Source organism: Neovison vison, chromosome 13 (assembly GCF_020171115.1).
Source record: "Neovison vison isolate M4711 chromosome 13, ASM_NN_V1, whole genome shotgun sequence".
NCBI classification, from domain to species: domain Eukaryota; kingdom Metazoa; phylum Chordata; class Mammalia; order Carnivora; family Mustelidae; genus Neogale; species Neogale vison.
This window is the reverse complement of record NC_058103.1, coordinates 116,549,424-116,573,096: the sequence shown is the minus strand read 5'-3', so window position 1 is coordinate 116,573,096 and position 23,673 is coordinate 116,549,424. Positions and strand designations below refer to the sequence as shown.

The window sequence follows — 23,673 nt, the reverse complement described above, 5'->3', positions numbered from 1 at the left end:
CTTTTTATCAGAAGGTCCATGTGTGGAGGGGCCCATGGTCACACCTCTAGGGAGAGCAATAATCACTTTGAAGAAGTGCAGATATATATTTATATTTTCCACCCTAAAAACCTACTGCTCTAAAGTTGTTGGAAATGGCCCAACACTATTTGAATCCCGGGTCAGGTGTCTGTATAGGGACAGCATTCACTGTGGGTGAATCTGTGGGCTGATAAACACAACAGAAGGAGTCAGGAGGACGTCAGCCTGTGTGTGTGTGTGTGTGTGTGTGTGTGTGTGTGTGTGTTAACAGCTTTACTGAGATCTAATTCGCATACCACACAATTCATGCATTTAAATTCACATACCACACAATTCATGCATTTAAATTGTACCATTCAATATTTTCTAGTACATTCACAGACAACAATCACCACAATCAATTCTAGAACATTTTCTTTTCTTTTTTTTGAAGATTTTATTAATTTATTTGACAGAGAAAGTGAGAGCATAGCAGGCAGAGTGTCAGGCAGAGGGAGAGAGAGAAGCAGGCTCCCTGCCAAGCAAGGAACCTGATGCAGGACTTGATCCCACGACCCTGGGATCATGACCTGAGCCAAAGGAAGATGCTTAACCGACTGAGCCATCCATCCCAATTCTAGAATATATTCATGCTCATCACCCCAAAAAGAAACTCCATACATAAAAATATTTTTATTTTTTTAAAAGATTTATTTATTTGAAAGAGAGAGAGAGAGCACAAGATGGGGAAGGGTCAGGAAAGGGAGAGAGAATCTGAAGTAGACCCCCTACTCAGTATAGGGCTTGATCCCATGACCCCAAGATCATGACCTGAGTCAAAATCAAGAGTTCGAATCCCAGCCAACTGAGCCACCAAGGTGCCCTAAAACTCTGTGCCTTTTAGATATCCTCCCCTCAGCCCGAAAAAACCACTACTCTACTTTCTGTCTCTTCTAGGTGTATTTTAAATATACCCTTTGTTTGCCAGCAGACAAGAGTCTGAAAAAGAATGGAGAGAAATCATATTGTCCAATGTGAAAAACATAGGGTGTTTTATTGCCATGAAATATGCTCCATGGCATGTGTGTGTGCTTTCTGATGTGATCCTTTTATCAAGTGGACTGTAGTTTGTCAAAAGTCTATTATTAATAGATAGATCTTTGTTGTCTGGGAAGGTGTTGGGTGTAGGAAGGATATATGGGGGGCTGAGCTTGGCTGGGATGGGTCTGGGGGTGTGGTAGGGTGGTAGGGGTAGAATGGGGGGGTTGTGGAGAGAGACTAGAGATCTTGGGGTGGAGAGGGAGAAGCTGACATCCCAGGTTGGGTGGTGACCTGATTGGCCAAGATCTTGGAGTGAGTCCAGAGTGGCCTGACCACAGACCTCACTCAAGGGATCCAGGGCTCCTTCTGAGTCAGCCATGTTGAATCTTGGCTCCAGATCAGGGCCAGCTGAGGAAGGATGACAAGGATTGGGGTTCAAGGTGAAATTCCTTTGTTTCAAGTTTCTTCAAGGCCTGGGGGATGAAGGTCTTCTCATCCCTCCTCTTCCTCATCTGGACTTCCCATCTATCATCAGCCAAGTGCCCACGCTCTGCAAGTCCGCAGAGATTGCTGAGTTGGCCTCATACAGGACAGGTTGTTGGGGAGGAAATGGCTGTGCCTCTTCCAATAGCCACTCTTGATTTGGGCCTCTGTGGCTCTTCGGGGCCTCAAGGCCTGGCTTCAGGCCTGCCTCTGTTCCTGCTTTGCTCTAGTGACTCAGGACAAGTCTCTGCCCCTCTCTGGATCTCAGTATTCTCATCTGTATAATTGGAGCCCAAAAAAATGATACCCAAGGGCCTTTCCACGTCTCTTAGCCTGTGAGAGCTAGGTCAGTTTAGGGGAACTGGTCACAGGCTTCTAGAATGCAAAGTGTTCATTATTTGCCCTCCTTTGGTGCCTTCAGGCCTTCTCAGCAGCAGGGCAAAGGGACTGAGAGCCCAGGCCTGGGAGAGGGACCACTGGGGGTGACTACTTCTTCTTCTCCTTCATCTCCTTCTTCTTCTTCTCCTCCTCCTCCTCCTTAAGTACTCTCCACACCCAACATGGGGCTTGAACTTACTGCCCGGAGGTCAAGAGTTGCATGTTCCACTGAGTGAGCCAGCTAGGCGCCCCAGCGGGTTGCCTGGGCTTTTAATCCCAGTTCTGTTGCTGTGACTTCAGGCAAATACCCATCCTGTCTACACCTTGGTTTCCTCATCTCTGAAACAGGGAAAGTACTAGGACCTGCCTCATGGAAGGGTGATGATTAAGTGGAATAATGCATGTAAGGTCGCCTGGACATAAGAAATGTCCATTCTGTTAGAGGATGTGGACATGGAAAGCCATGGGGCTTGCCCAGTGGCAGAAATGGAAAACCAGGATCTTCTCAATGTTCCCAAATCCAGATGCTTGGCAGGCAGATGGCCTGGAACGCACTTCTCTACTTCTGTTGGGGGCTAGTCTGGTTTTCCCCATTTTGGCTGCTTGTGGCTGTGTGTTGAAGGGGGCTGGGGGACATTCTGGAGCCATGGGCCAGGAGGCTGGGCTGAGCAATGGAAGCAGGTTGGCTGTTGATGGCACTTCAAACATTGGACAAGGCATGTCCTACTCACTGGGGGCCAAGTTCTTCACTCTTGTCAGGGTGTAGTGTGCTGAGGGCAGGGCCCCAGCTGGAGACACAGTGCCCATTTTCCCTGTTTCTCGCCCCTCTCATCCCCAACTTTGCCCATCATTGCCAGGCATAGTGTGACCCAGAAAGAACTTTCTGTGGAGCTGATTGCCCTCCTGTCCCCACTGGCCTTGCCCCCACTCCCTCAGTCCCCTCCATCCAGGTTCTGGGCCTGTTCACGTGCTCTCCTAGCCCTGCCTCCTACCTGGCTTCTCCTCTCTCTGCACAGGTCCCCCTGATTTTGCCCAGGAAAAGGGAAATACAAGGCATCCTGACTCTACCTGTCTGTCCCATCTGGGTACTATCCAGGTTCCTTCCCCCCTTCCCTGTACTCCTCCCGGGGGATGTCCAGAACTATGATCCATGGAGTACAAGGTCCCTGAACAGGGTTCCACGGACAGTGTCCTCTGACTTCCAGGGACGTCTCGGCTAACTCACTGTGCAGAGGGGAACTCTCAGAGAAGACACATCAGTGTCTCAGGACCTCCAACTAGTAAGAGGCTAGGTTCCTTCCAGGCTGCCATCTAACTCCTCCTGTTCAGTGTCTCATTTCCTCTTGGGAATTGCTCCTTCCACAGCTGCTTCAGGGAGAAGGGCACAGGCTAGAGACCAGCCGGCTGCGGGGGGTAGAGCAGTTCAGCGTGCAGGGCCAGACGGCATGGAAGCTGGTGGGAGTGAGAAGGGCCATGCTGGCTGACCCAGCCCCATGGCCTCTCCCTCTGTAGGCTTTCATAAGCTTATCTGCTCTCATCTTGAAATTTGGCCCTCCCCTGGTCCTTGCCTGCCTTCTGGAGTGCTCCTCCTTTGTCCTCGAAGGATTCCCATCTTCTCCGGCCAGGGCCCACGCGTCCCTCCCCTCTGTGCCATCCCCTAGCCTAGTGCCTGGACTAGAGATGTGGAATGCTGCAGGTGTGGGAATATATCAATACATCCACCCCCCCTTGGTTGTTACCCGGCATGGTCTGGCCCTTCCTAAGCACCCAAGGTGACCTCTTAACCTTAGAGTTTTGAATGTGAAAGAATAAGGCACAGATAAGCACAACCAGAGAATGTGATGAGTTTTTTTTCCAAGAGACAGTTTGGAACATTTCATAATAAGGAAAATGCTTATGACAATCTGGGTGAAAACATAGTAGGGCACAAAATCGTGTGAACACCATGACCTTGGCTGTGTGCACAGACCACCTGGAGGGCTTCTGGGTCAATGTGGTGAGGTCTGCTCTCTGGATTCAGTGAACCAGGAAGGCTCTACAAGGCTCTGTCAGCTCTGACCCCTCTGTCAGCAAGGCAAGTGAGGGGTCCCATACTGAAAATGTAGAACTGTTCCTCAGGAAAGATGAGCAGCTGATATGAAAGTCAGGTAGCTGTTGACCTTGGATATCTGTCAAAGCCCTCCCTGGGGAAACCCCACACCGCTTCCAAAGCTGGACAAGTCCCCAACACGCTCCAAGCTGGCCAGCCTCTTGCGTTTTGACTCTATAATTTGGCATGATGTCTAGTGGACTGCCCCAAATCTGTAGACACTTAAGGAAACTTCTTCTTTTTAATTTTTTTTTAATATCTTTAAAAGATTTTATTTATTTATTTGACAGACAGATCACAAGTAGGCAGAGAGGCAGGCAGAATGAGAGAGGAGGAAGCAGACTCCCTGCTGAGCAGAAAAGCCTGATGTGGGGCTCAATCCCAGGACCCTGGGATCATGACCAGAGCTGAAGGCAGAGGCTTTAACCCAATGAGCCACCCGGGTGCCCCTTCTTCTTCTTTTTTTAAAGGGTATTTTCTTTTCTCTCTCTCTCTCTCTCTCTCTCTCTTTTTTAAGATTTTATTTATTTATTTGACAGAGACACAGTGAGAGAGGGAACACAAGCAGGGGGAGTGGGAGAAGCAGGCTTCCCAGTGAGCAGGGAGCCTGATGCAGGGCTCGATCCCAGGACCCTGGGATCATGATCTGAGCGGAAGGCAGAAGCCCAATGACTTAGCCACCCAGGTGCCCCCACCTGAGGAAACTTCCAACATGAAAGGCAGGAATCAAAACAAACAGAAAAAGGAACTCAGAGAAACAGGGACAACAGAGAGAGCAAAGGAAAACAGACAAAAACACCCAAAGAACCCAAACAACTAAACAACTGTATGATTAATATCTAAGAGAGGCTTGAAGTGTCATTACATCTATATTATGTCCATATCCAGATATAGGAAGGGGCCAGAGGACATTAAAAAAGAAAAACCATGGAAATAAAAATTGCAATAGAGAGTTTAGAAGTGGAAGTAGGGAATCTCTCACTAGGTGGGATGAGAAGACAACGTAATATGGGAGATTAAGAAAAAAAATTAGAAATAAAACAAGACGGGATCAGGAGAGAGACAAACCATAAGAGACTCTTAATCTCACAAAACAAACTGAGGGTGGCGGGGGGGGCATGGAGAGGGTGGTTGACTTATGGACACTGGGGAGGGTGTGTGCTATGGTGAGTGCTGTGAAGTGTGTAAACCTGGCGATTCACAGACCTGTACCCCTGGGGCAAATAATACATTATATGTTAATAAAAAAAGAAAAAGAAAAAAAAATTAGCACCAGATAGACTCAGGAGGTTCCTAGATGAAGAATAGGAGTTCCAGAAATGGAGAGAAGAGGAAGCAGAGGGAGAAACTACGAAATACATTGTACAAAAAAAGTGTCCAGAAATGTGAAGACTTGAGTTTCCGGATGAGAAGGTTTACCAAACACCCAGCCCAAGAACTGATAAGGCAAGCTGGCTTCGTGAAATTTGAGCCAGCCAAAAGGCAGAGCAGGTCCCAAGAGGGACCGGAGGGCGGGAGGAGGGGGGCATCAGTGGGGAGGGCAAATGCAAGGAAGTGTTCAGTGATCGGAAAGCCTTTGGATTTCTCAACGGAAGTTCCACAAAACGGAAGATCATGGAGCTCTGCTTTGAAATATTATTTTTTTTTTAATCGAAAATTATTCCCAACCTAGGGCCTCCTGGGTGGCTCAGTCAGTTGAGCATCTGACTCTTGGTTTCAGCTCAGGTCTTTGATCCCAGGGTTGTGAGATCGAGCCCCAAGTCAGGCTCTACATTCAGCGGGGAGTCTGCTTGAGATGCTCTCCCGCTCTGCCCCTCTGTCCCTCAAATGAATAAATACATCTTTAAAAAAAATTATTCCCAACCTAGAATTCTATCTCCAGCTGAACTCTCCATCTGTGAGGGCAGAATAAAGACACTGTTAGGTAAGCAAGGTCTTAACATATTACTTTTCATGCACTCCTTTCTTCTTCTTTTTGAGAGAGAGAGCATGTGCGGTGGAGAAGGGGGGAGGCGCAGAGGGCAGAGGGAGAGGTCCCTGGAAGGTAGCTCTCATGGGGCTCAGAGATGAGCAGCATGGATGGGGAAAGCAAGTGTGTTTCAGGCTCCAGGAGGGAGGCTTCCAAGAAGAAGCGGAGAGGGATGGGAACCGGATGAGTTTGATTATGTCAAGAGAGTTTCATTCCCCTCTGGGAAGTGGTATCAAGAGTTGGGAGGGCTGGAGTAGAGGATTGCGATTTTTCCTTATAACCTTAGTAGTAATGTGATGTTCATTTGGAGACATTGGCATCGCCAGGCTCCAGGCCTCCGTTGTTCAAACACTGAGCTGGGTGTTGCTGGGAAGGCAGTTTGTAGAGGTGATTTGACTCCAGAATCAGTTGATTTGAAGTAAAGAATATTATCATTATAGAATAAAGACAATCCGGGGAGTCTGCTTCAACCAGTCCAAGGGCCTCAGGAGCAGAGCTGAGAGTCCCCGGAAGGAGAAGAAATCGCACCTGTGGGCTGTGGCTTCCACTGGCGCCGAGCGTCCAGCCTGCCCTTCTGACAGGTGCTGGTGGACTTCACACTCACCCAGCAGGCCTGGTGTTGCACAAGCCCATCCCTCACGACCCTCCCTCTAGTTCTGCTTCTCTGGCTGAACCCAGACTTGCACAGGTGCTAATTGAGTTTTTAAGCCACTCTATAGATTATTGGGGGTAAACTAGACATTGAAATAAAGATGAAATTTCAACCCCTCAGAGAAAGAAAGAAGACAACGGAAAAGAATTCACTTGAGGGGCACCTGGGTGGCTCAGTGGGTTAAGCCTCTGCCTTCGGCTCAGGTCGTAATCTCAGGGTCCTGGGATGGAGCCCCACATTGGGCTCTCTGCTCAAGGTGGAGCCTGCTTCCCCCTCTCTCTGCCTGTCTCTCTGCCTACTCGTGATCTCTGTCTCTGTCAAATAAATAAAATCTTTAAAAAAGAAAAAAAGAATCCACTTGGAAAGGATTGGAAGGAAATAAAAGAACATGTTTTTAACCAGGGTTTGTGTTTATCTCAGGATGGCGTAGTCATGTGCACTAGTGTTGATGGTCCTGGTAACAAACCTCAGCTGCCCTCTTTCCACGGAACATGACTTTGTCATAAGACTTTGTCTCTTTTGGTCCCAGAATGTCCCCTTAATGAGTTCAAGACTGTATGGGGGCGTACATTAAAAGCAGGATGTTTCAAAATGATTCGACTTGGTTAATTTAGGTTTGAAATGCAGGCATGGGACAGATTTTTAGCAACGTGTTATTGTTTACTCTTGTATCATTTGGAGTCGCATGTCATCAAGAACAGAATTCGCTCTAGCTAATACTTCCCAGGGGTTTATCAGGAGACATAGTGTGGTGGACAAGATCTCCGGGAGGGTGGATAATCAAGCTTGGATACCAAGGGGCCAGGACCGTCACCTGAATCACATACCAGTGCCCCCCCCACACCGGGGTCCCCTGCTGCAGCTGGCCCCCACCCGCCAGGAGGTCTCCGCCCCCACACATGCCATGGTGCTCGCCTCTTCCTGCCACTGCCTTCTCAACCAAAATTTCCTGAGGGGGCTCTGATTGGGGGAGCCCCAGCTATCTGCCTGCTTTCCTGACCCAAGTGACGCTGGAAAAGTTTCCCGTTTCTGCCTTGAGGCGGAGTATAGAGTCCTCAGTGACAGAGTCTTCAAAAAACCCAGTCTGGGAGCATTTGTGTCTGGGCAGCCCCACCTGGATGTCCAGCAGGTTTTGACGGAAGCTGAGACCACTTTCATCGGCTCCATATATAGGGAGAGTCCACTGGCTGCCGCCTAGGCCAGCGGACAGAGGTTTGGGTGTGGCTGTCACCCTTGCTGGGACCCACTGGGCGAACTGCTGCCCCTTCCCAGCCAGGGGGCAGTGACCCATACAGCCTCTGGGGACCAAGGCTGCGGGCGGGGCGGGGGGGAGTGCGGGGGTGTTGGGTTGGTGGCGGGGGAGGGCTTGGGGGGGCATGCCCTGCCCCTAGTGACTATTTGCTTTCCCTTTTTCCAGGGGACTTCCTTCTCCTTCCCCCTTACCTTAGGGAGAGGGAGTGACCCCGGAGCTTGGGCTGGGTTTAATGCCTACCTGGTGAGGCTGTGTCCTCTTTGGAAAGGCCCATTGTTTTTTTATAGGTAAAAGAGTCTGTTAGAAAGGGTTTGTTTGTTTGTTTGTTTGTGTTTTTTTTCATTTTTATTGCAGTAACTTATATTCCAAAAAATGCAAATATTACAAATGTATAGGTCGGATGAATTTTTACATATGTAAATACACAGATCAAGACAGAGAGCTTTTCCAGCACTCCAGCAAGTTCTCTCATGCCCTGCCCTGGTCATTACCGCACAAGAGAAACGATAATTTTCTTTCATTTTTTTTTTTAAGACTTGGAGGAGATTTAAAAACAAAAAAAGATTTATTTATTTATTTGAGAGAGAGAGCACGTGTGTTGGTGGGAGGGGCAAAGGGAAAGCGCCCGAGCAGACTCCCCGCTGGGCTCAACACGGGGCTCCAGCCCAGGACCCTGAGATCATGACTTGAGCTGAAATCAAGAGTCAGACACCTAACGAGCCCCTGTACCCCAAGAGGGCGTCTAACACCACACGCTCATTTCCCCAATTCTCACACTTCACTGGGGGCGGAGTCCCACAGCACCTGCCCTTCTGCTGGGTTCTTTTACTCAATGTTAGAGGCTTGGGAGATTTTGATTTTTCTTGTTCCTTTTCCTTAGTGTTCTACAATGAGCAACCTTGACTGTAGTTTAGTTTATTTCTTAATAGTAGTATTTTTAAAAATCATGATAACAATACTTGCCACTTATAACATTTTCAGAAAATATAGGCTTTGTGTTTTTGTTTTTGTTTTTCCAAGCAGAAAACGTAGAACTTTAAAAATTGGAGAACTGACCCTATGCCCTAGCAATTGCACTGCTGGGTATTTACCCCAAAGAAACAAATGTAGTGATCTGAAGGGACAGGTGCACCCCAATGTTTATAGCAGCAATGTCCTCAATAGCCAAACTATGGGAAGAGCCCAGATGTCCACCGACAGGTGAATGGATAAAGAAGATGTGGTTCATATATACAATGGAATATTACTCAGTCATCAAAAAGTGAAATCTTACCATTTACAATGACGTGGATGGAATTAGAGGGTATTATGCTAAGTGAAATAAGTCAATCAGAGAAAGACAATTATCATATGATCTCACTGATGTGTGGAATTTAGAACCAAAACAGGATCATAGGGGAAGAGAGGAAAAAATAAAACAAGAGGAAACCAGAGAGGGAGACAAACCTTAAGAGACTCTGAAACTCTCAAACTGAGGGTTGCTGGATAACTGGGTGTGGACAGTAAGGAGGGGTGGGGGTAATCTGGTGTGGACATTAAGGAGGACACGTGATATAATGAGCACTAGGTGTTATGCAAGACTAATGAATCACTAGACCTCTGAAACCAATAATACATTATATGTTAATTGAATTTAAATTTTTAAAAAATAGGGGAACTGTTTAAAAACAGTTTATAATAATCTGTCTCTATATCTACGTATCTATGTATCTATGTATCTATCATCTATTATAAGAAAGGGCTGCCCGAGAGCTGCATGGTGGCTCTCACCTCCTTCTGGGCCCCTCATAAGCACCCCTAACCCCAGGTTGTCTGCCCAACCTCAGGGATGTCTGCCAGTGGCTGGGTCCCACTATAGGCAGAAGCAGGAGGCCCCAGCAGAGGAACGGCACAAACCTGACTGTTCGGGCCGATTTAATGTTAAAACCTGTTTAACTATTAGGGCCTGCTTAGCCAGAGCGACTCCATATTACCTGGGTAGCCATATTGTTGTTTACATCTAAGGACTTCATTCCGGGAATAAACGCCCCAGTAGTTCCTGGTATTGGTTCTGGGTGTTGATTCCAGGAGTAAATGCCTCCCGGAATACAATAGAAGCCACTGTAACTTGGGTCTGCGGTTATGCCCTATAAAACCAACCTGTGAGATCGGACAGGGTCACCCTCTTCAGAGGTGGCCCTGGCCGGTCAGTCTGACTTCTGATGCCTGGCATAAAAAATAAAGTTTTGCCTTACTTTCAATTTGTATCAGTCTCGCTCCTTTGATAACAGACCCCAACACTGACCACTTCAGGGGCCTGCTGGGGCTGACAGTAAGGACACAGATTAGGGGGGTGTCTCCTTGTGCTTTGGGAAGTCTCTCTGGTGGCAGAAATCCCAGTCGGAGCCTTGGCACCCCAAGTCTGGGAGGGGCTGTGCGTGGGCTGGAGCCAATAGGAGAAGGAGGGAGGCGGACCGATTTGTCAGCTCCCTTAGCCTTGAGCTGGTGCTTATAAGCTGGACCTTGGGGGCCCAGGGCCTGAGTCACCCCAGCAGTCCCGCTGCGGTGCGAGCAAGGGTTGCAGCCGCTGTAGGGGACGGCATGCTGGCCAAGGGGCTTCCTCTTCGCTCAGTCCTGGTCAAAGGCTGCCCGCCGGTCCTGTGCGCCATGCGGGAGGGTCCAGGGCATCCCAGGATGCCCACTGGGGAGGGGGCCAGTATCTCCACTCAGATTCCTCGCCCCTTCAGTGAGATCCCCACCCCTGGAAACAATGGCTGGCTAAATCTGTACAATTTCTGGAGGGAGATGGGCTCACAGAAAATCCACTACCACCAGGTCCAGAACTTCCAGAAGTATGGCCCCATTTATAGGTAAGCCTGGCAGTGTGGGGCTGGTGGGATAGGGAGGTAGAGGGGCCTGGGAAGCCTTGCTGGACTCCCCTTCCCCAAAGGTTTGGCCCTCCATTCCAGCCTTTTGTCTCCTTTTTTTTTTTTTAAAGAGGGTGGGTAGGGGCAGAGTTGGAGAATTCTTTTTTTTTTAAAGATTTTATTTATTTATTTATTTGACAGAGAGAAATCACAAGTAGACGGAGAGGCAGGGGGTGAGAGAGAGAGAGGGAAGCAGGCTCCCTGCTGAGCAGAGAGCCCGATGTGGGACTCGATCCCAGGACCCTGAGATCATGACCTGAGCCGAAGGCAGCGGCTTAACCCACTGAGCCACCCAGGCGCCCAGAGTTGGAGAATTCTAAGCAGGCTCCCTGCCCAGCATAGAGCACGACACGGGGCTCGATCTCGCGACCCTGAGATCACGACCTGAGCCAAAATCAAGAGTCAGACACTTAGCTGACTGTGCCACCAGGTGCCCCTGCTCTTATCTACCGCTGACTTGATTTCTCTCATGCCTGAGGACGGTGGCAGAAGGAAGAAGGCTTCCCAGAGAGTGAGTTCTGTTCCCAGCCCCGAGGCCTCACTGCTGCTCAGGTCCTACACCCTCTGAAGCTTTCCTGGGGGGAGGTGGGGGAGGCTCAGTTCACTGCCTTCCTACAGCCATTATCCTCAAGACACCTTGGAAGGTAAAGTTGTCACCCCCACTGTCAGAGGCAACTGAAGCCCAGAGGGGTGGGCATTCTTGCCCCTGTCGCCCAGCTAGATCCCTGTCCGGCTGGGATGCTGGCCTCTCTTCTCAGCCCCAGGCAGATCTGGAACAGCTGATTTTGTCCCCTCCACTCAGCCTGGCTAGAGCTCCAACTTTCCAAGCATCTGCCTTGGTTTCTGCCAGGAGGAAGGACACAGAAAGGTCATTTAGCCTCTGAATGGGGCAGGGGTCTGAGGGCGGGGGGTCTCAGGTGCTTAAGCTTCAAGCCATACCTGGGTTCTGTTCTGAGGGGACACTTAAGGGGTAAGGGATGGTAGAGGTGTCAGCTGGGGGCAGGGAGGGGACACCAGGAGGGGCAGTGCGTTTTACTTTAAGTGAAAGGGTCAAGGTGGGGAACGGGCACTGATGGGCTATGTTGGCTGGCTTGTTGGTGGGCTTGGGGTGGGAGGGCAGGCATGTTTTCTAAGGGTCCAGCTGGTCATTCTTCTTCCTTCCCCCTCCCACAAGCCCTTTAGAAATCCGAAGTGTCTTTCCTACAGCTGGTTGGAGGCAGGGAGCCCCCAGGCTGAGTGCCAGGTTTGGAAGAAGGTGGCTTCTCACTTCCAGGAGATGGTCTGTTATCCCTGCTTTCTTTTCCTTCCTTCCTCTTCCTTCTTTCCTCCTCCTCTTCCCCTGCTTCCTCTCCCTCTGGTAGGAACAAGGCTTCTTTTATCAAGCCCCTTTCTGTTTTCTGAGTCACTATCGTCTGAGCCTCTTGTCACGTCCTTGAATTTGATGTTCACTATTCACATTTTACAGATGGAGAAACTGAGGCCGGGAAGGAGAGGGGTCTTGCCAAGGTCACACAGCTCATCAGGGCAAAGCCAGGGCTATTTTCGGAACCATAACTGTCTGACTCCTAATTCGGTGTCAGTGTTCATGGCTCAGAAATTATAAACGTCTGAATACATGTGATTAAACAATTCAGAAAAAATATGGGCAAGTGCAAATGGAAATTGCAGTCAGATAAAATCTCGATGTTGATAATATTTATGTAGCATAGAGAATGTGAATATATGAGGTATGCTGTTTGGCGGGGTCCCACAAGGACATCTAGATGACTTCTTTCCTCTTTTGCTCTTTTTTTTTTTTTTTAAAGATTTTATTTATTTATTTGACAGAGAGAGATCACAAGTAGGCAGAGAGGCAGGCAGAGAGAGAGAGAGAGAGAGGAGGAAGCAGGCTCCCTGCTGAGCAGAGAGCCCGATGCGGGACTCGATCCCAGGACCCTGAGATCATGACCTGAGCCGAAGGCAGCGGCTTAACCCACTGAGCCACCCAGGCGCCCCCTCTTTTGCTCTTTAATATGATTTTAAAAAGGCAGCACAGTAGTCCGTAGTGTGGATAAGCCCTCTGATTGAAGCCAGCCCTGTAAAGTGGACATCTAGCCTGCTCTGGGATATTTTGCTATTTGACAACTTGTTTATCCATCGCACACATTAGATCACTGCCTTGGGCTAGATTCCCAGAGTTGGAATTGGTAGTAATAATAGCTGTTCAAGGATTTTGCTGAGCTGGGCGGGGGGGATGGAGATGGTGGTGTTAGGACACTTGGAAAAACACTGAGGCAATCTTCTGGGAGGCCATGGACGAGGCCCAAGGAGACTTGGGAAGGTAGGATGGGGCTTAATGGGTCAGTGGTTAAAGAGCACTCTCCCTCTCCCTCCTCCCCTCCCCTCTCCTCTCTCTTCTCCTCTCCCCTCCTTTCCTCTCTTCCTCACTCCTCCCTCCCTCCCTTTGAGGAGGTGAGAGAACTTGGCTTATACTTGTATGTTTTTACATTTTGCCTTATAGTGTATCTTGAATTAACTTTTTACGCAAAAGGCAGAAGTACACGAGAAGTGGACTTTTCTGCTGTTTCCACAGAGACCATCTACAAAGTGCTTTGTGACATGTATCTGTCCTCGAGGCCTGCGGCTTTACTGTGGTTTTGTTGAATAGAGGCAAATTGGCTTATTGGAATCCAAGGAGAGGCAGGGTGGCCTTTCCCAGCATTTCCATCCTAGAGCCTAGAAGGGATTGGCTGGCCCGGTGCGTGGACTGCCAAACAAGCCGTCTACACTGAGCCACTCCAGGGGCGTGTGACCACGCTATTTCTGAGCTCTGCAGTGGGAGAGGGTGCTGAGGGTGTGGACACATAGGAAGAGAAGCATGGAAGGGAGGACTTGATGGTCCTTGGGGGCAGGGGGGGGTAGGAGGAGGGGGTGCTGGTCCTGGGGACATGGCCTGGTAGGACAACAGCTACTGGGATGAGGAGCAAAATGCTGGAACTTGCAGAATGCCCTCGCAGGGTCCCATGCACAGACTTTATCATCTGGTCCTTCAGCAACCCCGTATCCCTATTTTATAGAAAAGGAAAGTGGGGCTCAGAGAAGGTGAGCGATTTGCCTCAGGTCACACAGCAAGGAGGCTGTGGAACGAGGATCCACTCTCAGGACCATTTGTCCTGTCACTTATACCAGTCCTGCCCAGGGCCTGCTTGGCTTTCCTGGAATCCACCATCGCTCTTCTCATCCGTTCCTCCAGGGAGAAGCTGGGCAGCGTGGAATCGGTTTATATCATCGACCCTGAAGACGTGGCCCTCCTCTTTAAATCTGAGGGTCCCACACCAGAACGATTTTGCATCCCGCCCTGGGTAGCCTATCACCAGTATTACCAGAGACCCCTCGGCGTCCTGTTGAAGTGAGTCTTGGGCCATCTCCCGGGGGCTGGAGGGAGATGACAGGGACAGGCTTGCCTTGCCCTTTCTGGCTGTGGCCTCTAGGCAAATTCCTGGCATCTTCCTGTCTCCATAAACAGCTGACGGGGAACTGCACCTCCAGCCTTCAGGGAAGTGCTCAGGTTGGAGATTGTAATGCGTAAATAAAGCCCCAGAGAAGTTCTCACCGATTGGCTCACTCATTAAGTCCCATCTTATTGAGCACCAACGATGTGCCAGGCTCCGGGGTACAGTGACAAGTAGGGCAGGGCCCTGTCACCATGAGTCTACAGGGGCAATGAGAAATGCAGACAAGTCAGTGTATTTAAGAATTGCTCAAAAAAATTTTAAATGTGCATGTCAGGTGTTGATGAGGATACAGAGAGACAAGAGCACTTGTAGCTTGCTAGTGGTGGTGAAGGCTGGTGCCATTGTTTCAGAAAATGGTTGGACACTCCCTCTGGCACTTGGATATTCCCCTCCCCACCAGACAGCAGTCTCTGCTCAGGGATAGACCTTCCGGAAGCGGAACCGGACGAGAGCTAAAATGTTTGCGGCAGTGCTGTTCCCGCAGCCAAGCCCTGGAAGCCAGCTAAACGCCCAACGGGAGTGAGCATGAGTGAGTGCAGGGGCCCACACCAGTCACAGTGAAGGGACTCAGTGACCAGCAGCGATCCAGATGATACTTAAAAATATAAAATCAGTGGAAAAAGCAAATCATGACAGCCTTTTTAAGAAGCTGAAAACAAAGTATACTATTTAAGATGGATAAAACCACATTCAAAAGCAAGCAAGGGAGTCAGGCTGGTGGTCCCCTGGGCCAGGAAGACAGCAGTTGGGAGGAGCCTCGGGTCCTCTAAGGTACTGTTGCTACAGGTGGCACATCTGAGCTACTGTTAAGTTCTAGTTTCCGTGTTGCCTGGTGGGTTTGTAATAACATCCTTATAAACAAGCAAAGCCCTAAAACTACAAAGAGGGCTTTGCACAGATCTATTTTCAAGTGTGGGCCGTTTAAGCTGAAGTTTCTCACTAACCCACTTCAGGGCACCTGAGGTCCCCCACCAGTGTCAGTAATGGGACACGTTGGGGGTGCGTAGAAGGAGAGATCGGTCAGTTGTGTCTCTGCAATTGCAGGTGACACAGTGACCTAGAGGGGCGCTGGAATGGTAGGAGCTGAGCCTCAGTCCAGAGGAAGGGAAGGCAAGCTTGCAGGGAGGCAAACAGTCGAGGATTTGCAAGTTACTTAGAGGTGCTAAGAATAGGACCTCCTGGCCACAGCAGCCGCAGAGAGAGTGGAGGAGGGATGGGGGATTTGTTCTCCTTCGCCCTCTTTCTCCCTATCCCCTCCCCCAGGCCAGGCAACAGCTGGGAGATGGGAGGCCCAGGGCATTGTGGGTAGAAGTGAGTGCGGGCTCTGAGCTGTGGCTCAGCCGAGGCAGCCCTCTCTGTGTTTGCCAGGTGGGGGGTCTGTGACAGTCAGGGCCTGAGGGCCTGTGTTTTCTCAGGAAGTCAGGAGCTTGGAAGAAAGACCGGCTGGTCCTGAACCAGGAGGTGATGGCCCCAGAGGCCATAAAGAACTTCATTCCACTGCTGGATCCAGTGTCTCGGGACTTTGTCAAAGTCCTACACCGGCGCATCAAGCAGCAGGGCTCCGGAAAGTTCTCAGGGGACATCAGTGACGATCTGTTTCGCTTCGCCTTTGAGTGTAAGGGGCTTTTGTCTACCTGGCAGTGGTCCTGCGAGTGGGAGAACCCATCCTCCTACCTGAAGACCCAGCATAGATCCTGAAGAAGTATTGGCATTGGCTTCTGGGATGAGCTGCTGGATCCATCTTCTACCTCTCTCTCTCCTGGGACATTGACCTTCGGGGTCTGGGAGGCAAAGGCAGGGTTGGGTGGTTAATCTGAATTGGGTATTTGAGGATGTGTAGGAGTTTTACAGATAGGGTAAGGAGGTCAGACAACATGGGCAGAGGGAACAGTGTGGGTGAAGGCCTCATGGCTTGATGGGGATCATGGGGTCACTGCAGATTTGGAATGTCCAGAGTTTGATACGAAATCAACATTCAAATTCCTGACCCAGTAGGCGCTAGGTGTCTTCTGGGCTGTGAATGGCTTATTACCAGGGCTGTGTTCCCGAGTCTCCTGTCTGACCTGTTTCAGGAAATAGCCAATTCGGTCTATTATGGACGAGAAATCTGTGTCTCTTCTTAGGAGGAAAGCCCAGAAGGTGCTCGGGGTGCTGGGGGAGGGGTAGGGGGAGCCATTTCAGCCCCTCCCGTGCCCTTTCCCAGCTCTGCTGGAGACTCTGCTTCCCACCACACGTCTTCCACGTGCCCCTCTCAAGGACCTGAGTGGTCGCCAGCCTTGCAATTTCAGCCTTTGGGAACTCAGGCTTCAGTTTCTTGATGAAAGAGCCTGAGGTTGGGCACAGGAAATCTTGTGTGTTGGCGGGGGTGGCGGTGAGGTTCCTGGGAGCTGCAGCCCTCAGAAGGGGCCCTTCTGCTCCCCTCTACAGCCATCACCAACGTCATGTTTGGGGAGCGCCTGGGGATGCTGGAGGAGAGAGTGGACCCTGAGGCCCAGCGGTTCATCGATGCTGTCTACCAGATGTTCCATACCAGCGTGCCCATGCTCACCTTCCCCCCGGAACTGTTCCGTCTATTCAAGACCAAGACCTGGAGAGACCATGTGGCTGCCTGGGATGTGATTTTCAATAAAGGTGAAGACTGCATCTTGGGTAGCCAGGTCTGGGAGTCAGGAGAGCCCTGTCCACCTTGGAGGGTGGGAAACCCAGGCCTGGGACTGGGGAGAGAGAGAGGTAAGAAGCCCCTGTCCTTTGGTGGGCAGACATGGGAGGCGGGGAGGTTCCGGAACCCCTGGCCATGGAGGGCTAAAGCCTGGCTATTGGAGATGGTTAGATTTTTCTGGAGAAAGAGGATCAGAACCATTCCTCTTTTCTTCGAGAGGAGCCCAGGATCCCCAGAGAGTTAAGGACCAGTACTTCAGACACAGCTGTGCTTGGTGACAGCTTAGGACTTTGGTGGGAGAGATCGGTAAGGCAGGGTGAAATAGGTCGACTGGGGTGTGGTGCTGAGGCCACACCTGGAGTCAAATCCACACTGCCCCTGACACCCCATGCATGACCTTGGGCAAGTCACTACCCTTTTGGACTTCTGTTTCCTTATCTGTAAAATGGGAATGGCATCACTTACCGCTGAGAGCTAGGGTCAGGTATTAGATGGTGACGAAGGTTTTAACAGAGTGTGTGCTCAGCAAAGGGGCCGCTGGAAAGCTGGGTCCCCGAACCCTTGGTACCGCCTCCTACTTTCCCTTCCACCCGCACAGAGCTCATTTCTTTTCCCATCCTGCACAGCCGAGATCTACACCCAGAACTTCTACTGGGACCTGAGGCAGAAGAGAGACGTCAACAATTACCCGGGTATCCTCCACCGCCTCCTAAAAAATAACAAGCTGGTCTTTGAGGACGTCAAGGCCAATATCACAGAGATGTTGGCCGGGGGTGTGGACACGGTGAGGTGACCCTTAGCACATCCTGTCCCTTCTTGGGCCCTGGGCCCCTTCCCTGCCAGTCCACTCCATCGCCTGGGGTGGGTCTCCCTTTCCTGGCTGCATTTCTTAAATATTGATCTCCTAGAAGGCTGGGGTCACATCCAACACCCATGGAGCTCACCTTGAGGCTGATCCACCATTTTCTCTTTGCCTGTGAGAAGAGAGCATCTAGGTGGAGGTGGTGGGGCTGTGCATGGGGTCACACAGTGAGAAGGGAGAAGCCCTCCAGCCACAGGTGGAGAACACAGAGCACTGGATTCAGGAAGGCAGGCAGGCCCTCCGAAGAGCTGGGAGCTGGTGGAATTTGCCCTGGGCTCTCGTTGTCTCCTGTCCTCCCCACTCCAGACCTCAGTCCCCCTTGGCACCCCCAGCGCCTGAGGGCATTCTCTGTGGTGCCTCCCTCGGGTCCTTTCCACAGGCAGGACGATACCCCAGAAACTTCTGGAATGACAAAATGTCTGGCCTTGTGTACCTCCCTTCTCCCAATACCATCTGCTGTGAGAGTGAGGGTTAACTATTTAGTGTTTATTAGTTATTAGTTGGGATTCGGGCACTGAGACCATAAAGATGAATACAAGAGACCTCAAAGGTCCCATATGGCTCAGAGAGGAAGGGGCTATCAGTGCTGGCACTGCCATAACAGAATTAAAAAACAGAACTTTAAAGATTTTTACTTATTTATTTGATAGAGTGAGATCACAAGTAGGCAGAGAGTCAGGCAGAGAGAGAGAGGAGGAAACAGGCTCCCTGCCAAGCAGAGAGCCCGATGCGGAGCTCGATCCCAGGACCCTGAGATCATGACCTGAGCTGAAGGCGGAGGCTTAACCCACTGAGCCACCCAGATGCCCTAAAAATCAGAACTTTATTCTCTCACAGTTCTGGAGCTAGAAGCCCAGATCCCCGTGGCGTGGCGGGTTTCTTCTGGGGCCTCTCCGTGGCTCGTGGATAGCTGTCTTCTCCCTGTGTCTTCACACGGTCTGTGTGCCTGCCTGTGGCCTAATCTCTTCCTCTTAGAAGCATCCCAGTCCTGTTAATTAGGGACCCCCCCCAGGACCTCATTTTACCTTCGCTCTGCAAAGGGCCCTATCTCCTGATACGGTCCCATTGTGAGGTACTGGGGATGGGGGTTAGGACTTCAACCTAGGAGCTTGGTGGGGACATGACCCATCCTGTGACAAGGAGGCAGCCTGCGCCCAAGGGACTACATCACCGTGCTGTAGGGCCCAATAGCCAGGCAAGTGCCAAGGAAGAGAGAGGAGCAGGAGAGTTTCTGGACCAGGGAGAAGCAGGTGTCAAATCCCCTGTGGTAGTAACTTTCTGGTCCAGGTGTCATCTTTGTGTTGTGCTCTAGCACAGGACTGTGGGTCTATGGGACAGGCTGCAGATGAGCCTTTGAGTGTATTTTAAACATGGTCAGTAATGTAGAAGACCTCTTCCAAACTGCTCGCCTGCACCAAAGCAGGAGTCCTTGGGTAGCATTTATGAAGCCTGTCCTATATGGCAGGCAGGGGTCTAAGTTTTTCACACATATTAACTCATTGAGTATTCCCAGATGGCACTGGTAGATATGTTACTATTACCCCTCAGTGTTAGCTGAGGAACCTGAGGCACAGAAAGCTCAAGTCACTTAGTCAAGGTCACACAGCCAGGAACTTTTTTTTTTACTAATTTATTAAACAAGTATCTCCCTGAGTAGCCACTCGTGTGTCAGACCTGGAGGTAAAGAGACAAATACACACGTTTGCTCCAAGTCTTAAAGACAGAGTACATCCTTGCTTCCTGGTTTGGGGAGGGGAATTCTAGAAAGAGGAAACGGCAGGAGGAAGACTTCTGGGCTTTGGGAGCTGCGTGTAGCTCTGTGCAGCTAGAGCGGGAGGTGCATGTCAGAGAGAGGGGAGCAGTGGGGCTGGGAGTGGAGGGCAGGTGTTGGGGGTCCTGTGGGTCAGGCACGAGCTTCTGGGGCCACGTAAGGGTTTTAAGCTGAGAGGTGACTACCTGGCATTTTTTCCCCAAGTGCGCCCGCTGGAGGGAAGGAGGAGTGTCTCCAAACCTCTTGGACAAAAATAAGATCCCTAGTAAGATGACATGTCCTGGCCGTAAGCGGGAGGGCGGCTTCCACCTAAGGTCCCACCACTGAAGAATCTGGAGCTGTGGAGCTTGACCAGTGACCCTCATACCTCCAGCGTAGGGCTAATGGTCACTGCCTCTGCCTAATGCCCAGCTGAGCTGGTTCGTCTTGGGATAATCCCATGCTAACTGCAACACCGATGGGAGAAAGGTCGGGCGCTTCTGCTTTCAGTGTCTTTGGGCCTCACTTTATTTTATGCTCCCATAGCCAAAGGCCGAGGTTTAGGGGAAGGTCTAGTGGGAGAGGGGTGGAACGGCCATCATTTGGGATGACAACCCTTACAGAAGTAGGATTTAGCTTCCAAAGCCCTCCGGGGGTCCTCTGGAAGAAGGCATTGGGTGTATGGCTGACTCCTGGGGAAACAGGTGGGCTCTGGTGACGAGGACAGGGGCAAGCGCTGCCCAGACATTTCTGCTCTGCGGGGTGAGAAAGGCTTTTTTCGACCTTCTCCTTTAGAATTTTGTTTTGCTTTTGTGGATGGTGGTCTCTGGATACAAGGAGGAGGAGGGTGGGCAGAGATGCTTGGAAATGAAAGTTGAGCATGGGTTTAAATGTTCCGGAAGTGACAAGTCCCCCTTGTCTTCCGCCCCCACCCCCACCCCCGCCCCCCACCAGACATCCATGACTCTGCAGTGGCACCTCTATGAGATGGCACGCAGTTTGAGGGTGCAGGAGATGCTGCGGGAGGAGGTCCTGGCCGCCCGGCGCCAGGCCCAGGGAGATGTGAGCGCAATGCTGCAGCTGGTCCCACTCCTCAAAGCCAGCATCAAGGAGACCCTGAGGTAAGCTCGCCCCTCCCTGCCTGCCCTCTTCATCCCCCAGATCCCTGGGCAAGGCACAATGGAGGGGATTGGTGGCAGGCAGCAAGAAGTCGGGACAGCTGGGAATGGGGGAGGGAGGAAATAAGGGTAGGAATCCTGTCTCCGGAAATCCCCCCCAGGGTGCGGTGGCTGGGGCTGAGACGCCATGCCATGCGGGGTGTCCGGGCCTCAGGGCATTAGCCCTGAATGTTTCTTCTGGCAGGATCCACCCCATCTCCGTGACCCTGCAGCGGTATCTTGAAAATGACTTGGTTCTTCGGAATTACATGATTCCTGCCAAGGTAAGGGCAGCCAGGTGGGCTGCCGGCTCTGCCAGACAGACAGAGGCGGCTGGGGGTGGACTGCAGTCGCACACAGTTGGTGGTGATTGGGGTTTCTGTCCCCTCTTTCTTCCTGGAGCTGGCGGCTGGGGTCCTTGGCAGCAGCAGTCCAAGTGTGAACCAAGGGCAGGGGTACTGGGCATAGTGGGTGACGATCTCTGGAAGGTTGCCCACGTCCGGGTTACCCCATGGGCTGTCTGGGTCTTGGGAGCCCTCTGGGGCTCAGCAAAGGACAGGACAATCCCTGGGGCCATCCCTGGCCTTGAGTCTTCCGGTCAGGCCCACTGGATGGGTGAGGCTTAGGGAGGGCTGGGGCCTTTTTCAAGGTCACACAGCAGGCAGCGTCTTGTGCCGGGAAGCTGGACAGCCTGGGTCGGGGTGGGAGCGGAAGCTGAGTTATGCTCCAGGCTGTGCGGCCTATACACCCAGTCCTCTGCCCACCTTGTCCCCAGACGTTGGTGCAGGTGTCCACCTATGCCATGGGCCAGGACCCCACTTTCTTCCTCAATCCGAGCAAGTTTGACCCAACTCGATGGCTGGGTAAAGACAAGAACCTCATCCACTTCCGGAACCTGGGCTTTGGCTGGGGTGTGCGACAGTGCGTGGGCCGGCGGATCGCTGAGCTCGAGATGACCCTCTTCCTCATCCACGTGAGTCCAATCGGGGACATCGGGGCAGCCTGGGCTGACTGTGGCCTGAAGGAAGGCACTGACCCTCCTACTCCCACTTCTGCCCGGAGCCCAGGGAGCACAGGGCTGGGGACATCAGTGTCCCTGACTTAACCCTCCTCCTCCCCCACAATTTTGGGCTAATCTACTCTTGCCTCCTCTTTTGGGCTAATCTGCTTATTACCCAGGGGTGTCCCCTGGCCATCTATTCCCTCCAAGTGGTGACAGTGGGGGTGTGTGGTGGGTCGAGGTTTTGTCAAAGCTAAGGCAAATCAAGGGGACAAAGCACCCGGGATGTATTTCACGCACTGGGCCAGGTAAACAGGAGCTGTGTTGACCCCTCAGAGCTCCTCGAGTCCCACCCGACAGGCAACACCTACAGGTGAATGAGCCTGGCCCCAGAGGGGAGAGAGCCCCTTCGCATCTCTCCCCTAAGCCCACCACCTCTTTCTCAGATTCTGGAGAACTTCCGAGTTGAAATGCAACATCTCTGTGATGTGGGCACCACGTTCAACCTCATCCTGATGCCCGACCAGCCCATCTTCTTCACCTTCAGGCCCTTCAGCCAGGATCCACCCCCGGTGTGATTAGAGGGGGTGGACTCCGCCTCTGCCACCCACCAAGCCAGCAGGGGTGCTGGAGGGAGGCCCGAGGGGGTGGCACCCTAGGTGGTGTCAGCTCGTCTGTCCTCAGTCCCCCTCCCCTGCTCCTTTTGGACCAGCTCTGAGAAGAGAGAGTCCGTACTCAGGGGTCAGCTGCCCCAGCTCAGCCAGGACACCCCTCTTTCCTGCTGCCTCTTTCTCCTCTTCACCTGCCCCAGGAAGGCAATAAACGGCTGAACTACGTGATGTGTTTTCATTTCTATCTGAACCCCTGGGTTTCCATCACTCCAGTGGGGATTCTCCCTGGCCTGCGTCAACGGTGGGGTCTGAGAACGAATGAGGAAGCCCGAGGCAACTGCGCTTGAAGCCCTCTCTGCTGGGACTCCTGCCCCCTACAGCAACTCAGGAGCCAGTAGGGTCGATCTCCATGTTGCCTGGGGTAGAGGTGAGGCAGGGCAGGCCGGCGGTGGGCTGTTGCCACTGTGCGGGGGCTACCAGAGCCATAGGCAGAGGGACAAAGGACCTTGTATCTGTTGAAGGCATAGGGTGGCCTGAGAGGTGTGGACTGATCTGGCTTCTAGGCAGGGTCGCCTAGCAAGAGTGAGGCTCTGATTGGCTGGACCTTGGGTGGGAGTTCCCTGTGGGGTCCTGAGACTTCCTGCTAAGGCCCTGTGGGGTCCTGAGACTTCCTGCTAAGGCCTTCAGCTAGAGTTCTGGGGGAGGCTAAGGCTGAGTGAGGGAGGGAGGGTCTGGTGTGAGGCGGCTGACCTAGAGAATAAGAGGCCAGCATGCTTTCTTTGCCCCACCTGACCTTTCTCTGGGCTTCTCCAGGCCTCAGCTTCCTGTTCTAGGGAGACATACCCACTTATCCAAGCTCTGGGCAGTAGGCGAGAAGACTGTGGCTAAGTCTGGTGCGTTATTTGGACTGTCAGACACTGGTCCCAATTTCGGTCCTCTTAACCCCGTCTGAGTTCTGTAACTTCCTGACCTCACCCAGTGCCTGATCCCTCCTGGCCTTCCGCTAGCCAGGTTTAAGTTCTGCAGGCAGATGGGGGAAGTTAACCTTGCTCAGGACAGTGGCCCTGTGGCCTTGGTCTCTTCTATGAGCATCTGCAGGCTCTGAGTCCACTCTTGGAGCCTTTCTTTTCCCTACCACGCAATCCTTTCTTACTGGCTTTCTCTTTGCTTCCTGCTTCCTTTCTCTTCTCTGGGCCCGAGTTGTCTTTGACTCAGAAATGTTAGAGGGGGAAAGGGCCTTAGCATCAAAGAAGGCAAGCTCTGCATGAGATAGATGGGAAAATGGAAGCCCAGAGAAGTTGCTTGGGTCACTCAAGGTCACACAGCATGCTTGTAGCTGGAATTCAGGCCTCTTGACTCTTAGCGGAGGG

At 51.6% G+C, this 23,673-nt stretch overlaps 1 protein-coding gene across 1 annotated transcript; it reads left to right on the top strand.

Moving 5' to 3' along the window:
* The first annotated feature begins 10,442 nt into the window (after positions 1-10,442).
* LOC122893386 (cholesterol side-chain cleavage enzyme, mitochondrial) lies at positions 10,443-22,270 on the top strand. The gene is made up of 9 exons (XM_044230358.1): positions 10,443-10,713; positions 14,003-14,158; positions 15,680-15,879; positions 16,692-16,895; positions 17,550-17,707; positions 20,490-20,656; positions 20,898-20,976; positions 21,468-21,665; positions 22,139-22,270. Exons 1-9 carry the CDS (start codon positions 10,445-10,447, stop codon positions 22,268-22,270), a joined length of 1,563 nt encoding a protein of 520 aa, XP_044086293.1. The 5' UTR covers positions 10,443-10,444.
* The last annotated feature ends 1,403 nt before the right edge of the window (positions 22,271-23,673 follow it).